The sequence below is a fragment of the Bombus pyrosoma genome, linkage group LG1, assembly GCF_014825855.1.
Source record: "Bombus pyrosoma isolate SC7728 linkage group LG1, ASM1482585v1, whole genome shotgun sequence".
Taxonomy (NCBI): domain Eukaryota; kingdom Metazoa; phylum Arthropoda; class Insecta; order Hymenoptera; family Apidae; genus Bombus; species Bombus pyrosoma.
Genome location: NC_057770.1, coordinates 10,082,414 through 10,094,501, shown reverse-complemented (window position 1 = coordinate 10,094,501; position 12,088 = coordinate 10,082,414). Strand labels below are relative to the sequence as shown.

The 12,088-nt window shown below is 30.5% G+C and overlaps 1 protein-coding gene across 4 annotated transcripts; it reads right to left on the bottom strand.

Moving 5' to 3' along the window:
• Positions 1-1,151: 1,151 nt before the first annotated feature.
• LOC122565831 (huntingtin-interacting protein 1) lies at positions 1,152-11,266 on the bottom strand. 4 transcript variants are annotated; one of them, XM_043722236.1, is made up of 19 exons: positions 10,535-11,266; positions 7,462-7,664; positions 6,801-6,864; positions 5,881-6,238; positions 5,484-5,545; positions 4,500-4,774; positions 4,170-4,363; positions 3,954-4,092; positions 3,795-3,882; positions 3,630-3,718; positions 3,349-3,552; positions 3,089-3,269; positions 2,727-3,014; positions 2,417-2,658; positions 2,187-2,339; positions 1,979-2,079; positions 1,689-1,918; positions 1,449-1,612; positions 1,152-1,363 (listed from the first exon to the last, which is right to left on the bottom strand). In XM_043722236.1, exons 2-18 carry the CDS (start codon positions 7,504-7,506, stop codon positions 1,452-1,454), a joined length of 2,874 nt encoding a protein of 957 aa, XP_043578171.1. In that variant the 5' UTR covers positions 7,507-7,664; positions 10,535-11,266; the 3' UTR covers positions 1,152-1,363; positions 1,449-1,451. The 4 variants fall into 4 exon arrangements, with proteins under 4 accessions (XP_043578171.1, XP_043578178.1, XP_043578188.1 ...); XM_043722243.1 differs by lacking the exon at positions 10,535-11,266 and adding an exon at positions 7,997-8,133; XM_043722253.1 differs by lacking the exon at positions 10,535-11,266 and adding an exon at positions 8,069-8,103.
• Between the last annotated feature and the right edge of the window lie 822 nt (positions 11,267-12,088).

Here is a 12,088-nt window from a genome sequence, read left to right as displayed (position 1 = left end):
ATGTATAACACATGTACGCAAGATTTTTTAAGATCCACAAAAAATTTAAAAATTAGAATGAATTGCAGATTGCATAAATAGAGTACGCAGATCTTAGGTCGATACTGTTTTCTAAAGAAAAATTTTGAATAAAAGACATCAACTATCAATTCTTGCCACGAATAGGTGACCATTCCATACCATAAAAATACATATAAAGGATAGAGTACACGAACCATATGTTACCGTGTAAATGGATATGATATGGCAATAGAAAAAGAATGCTGCATAGAAGTTCCTTGTGTCTTCGTCTAATCAGACATGCACACTGACATCGTTTGTTAATCGATATTACACTTCTATATTTACGGCATGAATGTGCATATTATACATAGGTATTAGACAAGGATACAAAGAGCTTCTATACAGCGTTCTCTTTCTATTTTTATATCACTTTCCCAGCTCGATCACGCACTCTATCTTTATATCTCTATAGTGATTACACAAGAGATCCCACTGTACACTAATTTCAGTCGCCCTCTAGTGTACAAGTCTTATCTGTTGCTATTAATTATAAATCTCATTATAATAATATTCGATATTTATTAACAATTAAAATTATACTTATAAATCGTTAGAAATTCTATTTTATTTCGTTAAATTTAAGAATGTAAATATTGTAGAAATAAATAATATTCATCTATCTATACTATTTACAGTTTAAAATACGCTGGCTAAGTTTAGGATCCGCTTCGTACGAAGACAGAACGTTGAATGAACGCGAATTACGATTTCATGACTCTTATATAAATAGCAACCACTATCTCCGGTAGGTTGCGGAAATCCACGGTGACTGCCGATATGATAAAATTTCTTTATAACGATAACTTTTATCTGATTCATCAATTTTTCCAATATTATGTTAAATAATGATTAAAAATTAAATTGATTTATCGAAATACATAAATGGTTGTTCTTGTAAAAGTATAGAGACACCGAGAAGGAGCAAAATTTATCTAAAAATTTCTAGAAGTATGGAAATTACATCTATGATTATTTAGAGCTGATGGTACGAAATAAGGAGCGTTATAGGGAAATAAAAGAATATACATATACATGAAATAAAAGGAATATGATAGTTTGATTTCCGTTTAAATATTTTCAATTATCATTAAAAAGAAATAAAATTGTATTTATTAAACATTAAACATGCAAATATTACAATAATTCGGACAATCCAAATAGATTTCCTTTTTGTAATATATTATTTTATAATGGAATTTAATTATTTACTTTCCACTTATAAACATTTTGTTCAATACTGTTTAGTGCCTATGAGAAATTCTGTTATCAACATGAATCTCATATAGATGTTAGCAAAAATCTGAAATCAATCGTTGAAAATATATTACTTGGAGATAACATTATGATTTATAACAGTATTAATAATTTACTGTAATTATACATACTGATTATTCTTTCTCGCCTTCAAGTTGATAATGATAGCGACGTAAAGCAGCTAAGCGTAATCTTTCAGTCTCCAGAGCCTGTTCTAATTCCAGTACATGTACTTGTGCTTCCATTTCTAATCGTTTGGCTTGATGTAAAGTTAGTCCAGAAATATCTAAGTCATCTGTAAAATATTAATAATTATTAATTTCTTATTACAAGTGGAAAATATTAAAACAAATCCCAAAAAGCGACATTACCATTTTCTTCAACAAGTTGACTACAATTTTTAGCAGTTGCAACAACACTTCCTGTTGCTTGCGTTACATCCCTTGATGCTTCAGAAAGTGCAGCTAGGTTAGAGCTATTTCTATTGGCTTTTACTCTACTTGCAACTACCAATTGTGCTGTAGACGCAGCTATTCCCTGTGATGCAACCACTAGTTGTTCAAATTTACCATTGCCAGCAACAACCTTATCCGCAGCTTCTCTATAAACGTTAAAAAATTTTGTAAACAAGCAAACATTGAAATAAACTGTTTGTACTTACAGCAGGAGATTAGCACCCATTGCTACTGCTTTAGCTGCAGATATAAGTCCTTCGGACCATTGATGATTACGTTTATAAAATTCTGTTGCAGAGGCAGTGCCCTAAAATTCAAAATAGATGTTTACACATATGTATGACAAGAGTTGGAATCCCATCCTCGTCGATATACATATTGTGCCATATCAAATTAGATATTATATACATTTACCTTCCCTTGTTCCACAATTTCTGCTTGCAACAGTCGTGATTTTTTAACTAGCATTCTTATACATTTCATTAACTCTGTACAAGAGTCTAGAATTTTTCCATTCACTTCTAATTTTAATCCCGAATCTGCTGCACGAGATTTCTCTATCATATCCTGATTTAACATTATAAAATATTTCATATAGAAATAATACATTAATTATGACATAATAGAATGTAAAAGATAATTACTTGTATTCTATTTGCAGCTTCTTCTATTGCTTTATCCATACTTAATAATTCCATTTCTACCAAATTCCCAATAACTTCAACAGTGCCTTGTCCATTAGACAATGTAGCAGCAAGATCACATACTTTCTTAAATTGCTGTTTTACTTCGTTGATTTGACCCACAGTCACGGGTGATTTTTCTCTTATGTGATTAAACATAGTCAATGACTGTAATCCTAACTGTCTACACTCGTCAGTCAATTCTATGATAGAATAAAAAATCAGTATATGGTTTTTAATTTTCCATTAATCTTTTTAATTTATAACTTACTGTCGCCCAATGCAATATTAGATGTAGTATTGGACGTAGATTTGGCGTGAATAATATAAAGCCCCAAAATATATGCAACATGTATTGCACTTTTAATGAGTACTTTTCCATTCGTTGTATCACATACGTAACCGGTATACGCTGCATCTAAAGTATCTAACGATTTTAGAATAGGGTCTTCTAATTTTTCAAGATATTGAGAAGTGCAAGTTAAATCCGACATTGCTGGATTATCAATAGCACTTAATGAGTATTGCATAATGTCTTCCGCTTCAGAAATACAATTTACTAAAATAAAAGTTCATAATTCCAAATAGATGAACGCAAATAATTTCTCACTCTCAAACGAATGAAACACTTACGCAATAATTCATGCAACATAGTATGTGTATACGTATTCATTTCATTACGGCATCGTTCGGCTTCAACTTCCAACTTTTCAATTTTTAGGTCTAATTCTTCTTTCTGTGCTAATAGATCATGTAGATCCCCTTCTAAAGCCGTTTTTTCAGAAGTTATAAAATCATTTTTGGCAATCAAAGCCTAAAATATTACATCTTTACCGGAACGAAATAAAAACAAACGTAAACGTAAACTGAAGAAAAGAAAGAGAAATATTAACCAAGTTTTCAGTTTTCGCGTCATTCAGTTGTTGTTTTACATCATCCAAATCATGCTGAGCTTCAACGGCTTTTCGCGCTTCTTGCTCTGTTATTGCTTGGCCTTGTATTAATTCTTCAAGACGACGTTCTGCTTCAAACGTTCGCCGTTCAGCTTGTTGTTGCGACATTTTTAACATTCCTAACTGTTTATCCACTTCAGCTTTCTATTGCATAGAAACATACCCAAATTCAACATCTAATATTTTTTATCCCTTTTTTTAAATATTTAGAAGAATCCTACCTTCCTAATTAAATTGATATGTTCGTCTCTGAACTTTGAATATGCATCTTTCAATTTTTGAAATTTCTCTTGTAAGACTTTGTACTTTTCTAGAAAGAGAACAAAGATTGTATTATGAATGTTTTCCACAATATTTTATATAATACAAGTGAAAACAGTTCTAACCTTCGCTTTCATGAACTTTCACCATCATATCTGCTTTCTGCTTGACAAAGTCTTGATTAACTTGCTTTTCCTGTTCAATTTCATTACCCTAAAGAAATATGTGTATTAAAATATCATGTTTACAATAAGTATGCTGATAAGTAATCAAGATATCCATACTTTAAGGAGCAAATCAGATTCCAACTGAGTAACACGAATTTGAAGATCCCCCACGATACGCTGATGATCAGTCAATACACGATGTAATTCTTGTCTTTGTCGATTAATTTCTTGTTGCAAATGATCGATGAGACTTTCTCTAAAACAACAAACGATTGCCTCGTGTAACTTTCAAATTTCAAATAGATTTCATATGTAACTAACTTTTGAACTTACCTTTCTGCTATTGCATCGGGTGAAATCGAGCCATTTCGCGTGGAATCTAGTTGATCACCTGGTAACGAACTTGTATCGGAAGTATCAATGAGATCAACTACGGTGTCAGAGTCCAAAGATTCTTCTGGTGGTAATACTACTATCGGTGTAACATAAGCTCGAAACTCAGATTGTATTAAAAAGTTTGGTGGATTCTAGAACAAATATACCGCATTACAAATATAATTTATATTATAAATAATATTATAAATATTAAAAATATTATATGTAGATATTATTATATAAAAATTACATTAAAAATAATATTACAAGATAATAGTTCAAGATTACCTCAGGTAACGCAGGTATCGTTATAAGATGCTTAAAATACTGTCTTTGTTTAACAGTATTGTAAAATTTCTTTAGTTCTTGAAATTGTTTAGAAAATCTATCGCGATGGCCGGCTAAAGTATCCGCAGGCAGAGCACCATGAAGTTTAAATAATATTTTTACACAATAATCGTAAAGCTGCGATGCGTCTAAAACGCAGGGGATTAGTGGAGCCAGCCGACACTGTCCACTTACAGTCATCGAATTGGAGGGTGTGTTCTTCAAAGAAGTGGTAACTGAAACGTTTCATTTATATAAATTAATATCAACACAAATCTGTAATATCATCGACATAACGAAATTTTGTGGCAGATTTTGATCGAGAAATTATTAAAAGCGATACACTCAGCTTCCATAATACACGAGACGATAGGATAAATGTATCTGGTACGATCGGCTTAATTGTACCTATTTGCTCGTTCAAATACCGCAATCGGGTTCTGTTTTTACAATTTGTATGTTCGACGTTGGATCTATTCGGAAATACGAATCTCCTTTGGTAGCTAGATTTTTCGTCGGTAATTCACGAAATAAAAAGATATTACCGTTATGTAAATTGTTCTGTTCATCCGTCAATGACGCCTCCGTTCATTTATTCAGCATGCAGATCTCGATTTAACCGGTCTGCCTTGGTTCAGTTCGATCTGGATAATCGAGATTCCAGTAGATTAATTACGTCAACGTAGCGAAACCTAAGTTGATACCGCGTTGCTTTCATTTTACAAGCACAATCGACACTTTCGCACCAAAACTACTCTAGTATAATCGGCCAAAATGATTCATCTAAGAAGGAAGAGAATGCATCGGAGGTTGAGGTACTCGTGCAAAGCGTTTGTTAACAGAAAGTATGAGAAAGATGATCTGTTTCTCATCGATCGAAAGGAAGCCAGAAACTCGAACAATACAAAAAGCATCGTGATAGACGAGAATCTAATTCGTACCTACCTGCACGTTGTAAATTCAATATGTCATCCATGTAATCGAACATTTCGACCGACATTTGGAAACTAAGCAGAAAAGATTAGAAGAGATTATAAAAGATCATAAAATGTGGATAAAAGGTTAAAAATACAAATACCAATGTAAAATTCCAATTATCTGAACTCATTGGAGGATAAACAGATAATATTAATAGGAGTTCACCAATTTCCTCTGTTACTTATTACTGTTTCTCGGTCATATAATACGTAGGATCAAATAATTATACGAACTATATGATTAGGTAATTGAGAGATTAACAAAAATGATACTTGTCAAATTTTCACCTTGCTAACTTCTATTTTAACAAATGGAATTCAAATAACTGGAATTCTACTGTGAACTGATTAAGTTAGAAGCTTACTAGACATTAATATCGTTCTCCCCTATAGATTCAAGTTCCTCCGGTGTTACTTGAAGATTTCCGGGTATGCGTGGGTTTCGTTTGTGAAAATCTAACTTGGTAATCAGCAATCTTATGTACAATTGAATTAATGGGCCATATCCTTCCCGCAAATGTTGCCATAATTTCCCGAGGTCTTCCAATCTTTTGCGATACCGTTGGGAATCTGGAATCACTTTCTCGTGACCCTCTCGTAGTATCTTGTGCAACACATGACAAAATTTCCAAGCGACGATCTGATTCTCTTGCAGTGGCTGCCGTAACATATACGTCCAAAATATCGCTCCACCCTTCTCTTGATGTGTACCTATAATCGCGCCTATATTTCTGTAAGGAACATATAACGTACTTTGATACACAATTTTGCTAATTGCAATACCTAATACGCGCTGTTAATCTTTTGCTCGTTGCTTAACGTATTAAAAAGGCGATTTTACGAAGATATAGGATTATCTATTTGCTACAATTAAGAAACATTAATTTGTATCATCTATCAATTTGTTAATGTACATTTATATCTTCTGAGATAATTACTCAAACAGTAAATTCAACCTTTAATTTCCACTAAAGATTCGCGAAAATTATACAATTTTTTGCTAGAATGAAAGCTTCATTTGGAACTGGAACAGAAAGTTGCACGAGATCTTCACTGAAAAAATTAAGATACTAACTGATCGAGTGAATCCTTATTGTCATCTTCATATTTGACAGTTGATTTTTATGTAAATATAATGCACTAAAAATTTACATGAATCTTTAATCCATAAAGTATTTTTAAATTCAAAGTTGGAAGTTCGTATAGAATAATTCGGAAAATATTTATAGGTGCAGAGGGTCAATAGTCTTCTCATTTCTGAAGAATCTTTTGTTAAAAAGGATACTTCGCACATGTTTCTCTTTTACGGGTGTTTCTGTAGGGTTTACAGCTTTCCCTATAGAGATACTCTAAAAGTTAGAAATCATTTATTACAATTTGTTTATGACATACTGTCTTGAGTTTCGTTAAACATTAAAATCATAGTAGTCATAATTAGTTATACATAAATAGTTATAATTAAAGTGATATGATCAGAATAAATATTTATATATGAAGGTTACAGGGGAAAATGGGGAACAACTTATTCAGTTTAAAGATATACGCTTATACAGCAATAAATGACAAATGAAGTCAATGTCTAATGTCTAAAATATATACATATACATATACATTTAATCAGATAATCGATGCTTTTTATGTAAATATCTTTCAAGAAAACCACGTTGCTATATTTAATACAAAGACAATTTTAGTAATATGTGATTGTTTGATAAAGTATTAGAATTCAAAATTGAATTTTTAAAAATTAAAAAAGAAATGTGACTTAACATGTTTTTCCTCTGTGATCTTCATATATAATCATGTTTTCATTTCGATAAAAGTCAGCATTAATCTTCCATCCTTATAATAATTGTAAAAGCAAAAAATCTAAAATAGTTCCAATGTTAAAGACATTCATAGCATTTAAAAAGACGAAACAGGATCTTTCCATGAGATTCATTTACCAGCTGGTGAAGTTGTTTATCGGTGAGCGGAACAACACCCGTCATGATAATAGCGTACAACAGCTACGACAGAAATTAAAGCACGTGTAAACAGGAATCCTAATGGTCAGTCCGTATGAAAAGTCATCGTTTCACCAATTCGTCAGTCGTGTCGAAATGCGTTAAACAAACACGCTCGACAATGTTACGTTGCTCCACATCGTCTGAAAAAAATATAGAAATTGCGATACTTTTTACGAAGAGTAATGACGTATCACAAGATTAACTTTACAAACAATACAAATTCTTATTTTTTTTTTTATTATTCTAATTATCTTTCTGCAGTTAAAAGATTTCTTAAATTTAAGGAAAATATGTGACAATTATTATTGATACGCGTGATTTTTGATTCATAAAACGTTAAATGTCCTTCTTTAGGTTCAAACTAAAGCGAAATATTGAAACTTCAAAAAGTCGAGAATTGCAGCAGAGTTAAACTATTGCACAATGATTATCACGGTTAAATATAGTCTTATAATTTTATAAATATATTTACATTTAAAACACTTTTTAAAAAAAGAGATAAATGAAATTTATATGTCACTAAAGGTTCACTATTGTCCATTACTTTAGAAATGTCAGCAATGAAAGGTTCAAATCCCTCGTAATTTGTGTCGTCAGTTAAAGTTAAAACTGAAACATATTATATCAGTACGTTATCATTATCAGATACATGATTGAAGCTAACTTCAAAGCTGATAAAACGTTGTAGCAGACATTAGAAGAATGACACAATTAAGAAACGTAAATTTTTCAAGAAATTCGTTTAAAATAGACCATTTGAAGTGGAAAATTATTAATTACTATTTGACAATAACAAAATCTTCTTCTTTTAGAGTTTAGTTAATAGACTTTGAGTTTTAAGTTAAATGTTCAATAAAATATTGTTTATATGTATTGTTTACCAGTGTCAAAGGGATTAAAACAACTTTTGAATTGTGACATTTTTCTTATTAAGTAACATAATTTACATATATGAGATTTGCATTCAAAGAATGAAGAGTTTTGATTCACTTTTAAACTATATTAAATTTTCTTTTATTTCTAACTTAGACAATAATGGGGCTATGGACACTTATATAAATTCATATTTTTATGAACATAAGTGAAACAACTAGAACCAAGGCAAAAATTTGTTTCATCTACCGAATATTATAATGAGTTTGGATATTTTATATATTTTTGCATATTATGTGCATTCCATGTATTTTTCGCTCCTCTAAGTTTGCCATAAATGCATAAAAATTCACAAACTAATAATGATATGAACTATTGAAAAAAAAGAAACAGAGCTATAAAATACTGCAAAATATGCTATAATAGAATTTTCTTTGAATTCTTGACTATTCTAACTTTTGCTGCGAAAATCGTTCAATATTCATAAAATACGTATTCGAAGTGTCCAATCTCGGAAGTCTAAATGATGGGTCTTTTATGTTCATTAACCCTCCGACTGGTGTCACCGCAGCGGTACGGTTAACGATGCCTTGTGCCAGAAAAAGTGCCGCTATACGGTTACATTCATTCAGAAAGTACTGCACTGGTTGCACTTGTGTATTTAGATGAACCAAGCGAGATGTATGTATGTATGTAGTTCATTATAGCATAAGTCAAAGACCCTGTGTATCGCAACAGCAAAACAAAGATAACAACTGAAATAAACGCAACATTGGCAATACTCAATTCTGACATGCAATTACGATTCAATTACAAGTTGTAGCTAACATAAACATAAACAAGAAATTGCTAAGGTATTGTTTAAAAATATACATTGATAGAAAAGAAACATTCCTGTTTCGAGAAGATAATGATAATATGAATGATTACTTTGTGTAATAGGATAAAATATCAATTATTGTGTGTATAACTATGAAGTTTGTACTAAACAAAGATGTTTGAAAATGTAGCGACGAGGTAAATAATATTGAATCCCAATTTGTTTTAGTTATTGTAACTATTTTTATCGATATGCGATAATTGATGCGAACATTTCCTTCGGTAGTATATATTTATTTTTTCGGAAAATATGACGTGTTTTGATTAACTTGATGTTTTTTGATCCTCTGCTAAAAAAATGATATGTAACTGAACTCGTAACTGAACTCATTCAATTTAAATACAGGGCCTTGACCATGGAAGCATCATATTCCTATTGTTCTATTAATTTTCTACGTAAGTGTCAAGAGTCAAAATTATTATATATGTGTACACATATTTTCTTTCGAAATTTTGTATAAATAATAATAATATATGTTAATATAAACAAATAAAAATAATTAGTAACTTTTACAATTCCTGTATAAAATACGAATATATTATCTTAAAAAATCAAGTAATACAATAATATATGTTGTAATGTGCTTATGTATAATTCGTATAATTTTGTTACATGTATCCTTTTTAAATTTGTTTACACGCCTGTCATATGATGGCATAAATATTTATAAATACCATCATAATTCAAGTATGTGTACCTAAATAAAATAATATTCATGTAAAAATTACTCCAATTTTCTTCACCGGTAAAAAAAACGGTGCATACGATAGAATGTGTGTCTGTATATACGTGAAAGAACATCAAAGAGGCGGTTTCCTGTTCGCTGATGTCAGATTTTTCTTAGAACGATGTATACAATATCACGTTATCAATATTAATGCCAAAAATGTCGGATATAAATGTTCCTCGTGAATACAAATCTTCGAAATTTGAGAACTGTACACAGAAATAGTACTGTCAATGACTTAAACCTTCAAATACGTACAATATCATAATAAACACATTTCCTAACCTATAAAAGGCATTGAAACGATATACGAATTGGAACGAGGTCAAAGACCGCATTTTCATCGTATACTTCTAGTTTTAATAGTTTGAAACATCTGTACACTTTAAAAAGAAAATATCGCTTTTAGTATAGTTTTACTGATTTAGCAAAAATATAACCTTACGTTCATTTTAAAAGGCATCGATACATTTAAATACTTATTTCGCAAATATATCATGCAGTTAAAAATTGAAACTCGTATTACGTACCTAAAACTAATCCAACAGTCTATGTCATAAAATCCAGATCTCCGCTTTGTTAGAAAACACAATTATATGTCAAACTCATTACACCTTCAATACACGAATTGTTTCAAAAGATTACGTAGCATAGATCCGGCTATCATAAACGCGAACTTCATAAATGCGCACTAGCACTTCTTTTAAAATATTAACGTGTCTGGCTTTGAAAAGTGCGGCAAACGTGAGATCAATTTATCTAACTGATTTCTTTTAATTGAAGACCATATTAGAAATGCATCGATACGTAGTAGTACGGATTCACCGATACGATATCAGATACGATGGATAAATGTTAAAGATAACAATGAGAAAGTTAAATAATAGCCAGATAGCGTTATTATTATGTAAATCAAAATTCGTATTAAATACGAAATAAATACGTGCTTCCCCTTCGCGAGTATGATGGAATACAGTGAATCGCTTGGAATATAGCAATAGATGTAGCGTGCATTCAGTGTCAAACCGCTATTTCGAGCGCTCTTCCAATGGCGTAGCTGACTTGTGAAACCTGCTGGCGCGTAAACTCGCTTTTAAAGTAACATTTGCTTTTACGTTTTTCGTTCACATTTCAAGGAATCGTTCAATGTTACCGCTCTTATTATCTCATCCTCTTTCTTCTTTCGCTAGTATCATTATCACCTCTTTATTTGTGCATTATTTATCTCTTTCCGGTATAACGCTTATATATAATCTTCCCCGTTTTAAGTTCTTTCAAAATACATATAGACATAATATATTCATCAAAATTTATTTTGAATAACATTACACCACTATGCATTAATTATTTGATCAACCATTTATTGTCGCTTTTTATACACTTAAATTTTTATATGATTTTCATATATTTTTATTATAATTGCATATTTATTTTATCATTTTTTTAAGTTAATATAATACGTAAAAATTGACATAAAATAGTTTATTATTAAATAGAAATTATGTTAGATTATTAAATGAGGTCATAGGTTTGCTTCTGAAATAATTCTAATCTTAATTGTCGTCATTTAATTAAAACAAAAAATACGCGATTGAAATGTACTTAACTAACATACATTAATAAAGTAAGGGATCTTTACAAATGATTTGCCAGGTCTTCTATCGCTACGTTGAATATTAATAATTTATAATAGACTCGATTTGAAACATGTAGTGCTGTAAAGAGTACAAATGAAATCGTTGAACATGTATTCAGAATAAAATAAGATATATATGATATGCTCACGTATATTTCAATAAAAAAAGTAAATTAAATTTATTATAAATAGACAATATATCATGCATTTCCTATGTTTAATAATATCATTTGATAAATAATTGTGATTCTTCAAGCTGATATACATATTTTAATTTTAAGGATACAACAGTACAATATTTTAAACTGGTGTAAAAATTGAATACTTATTATGGTAATAAGTTTCGATTATTACATCCATTTGACATTAGATTACATACATCTGTTTTTAGTATATTTTAAAACGTCATAGAATATTTCGAAAAAAGTATGTGCACATTGCAGTAGGT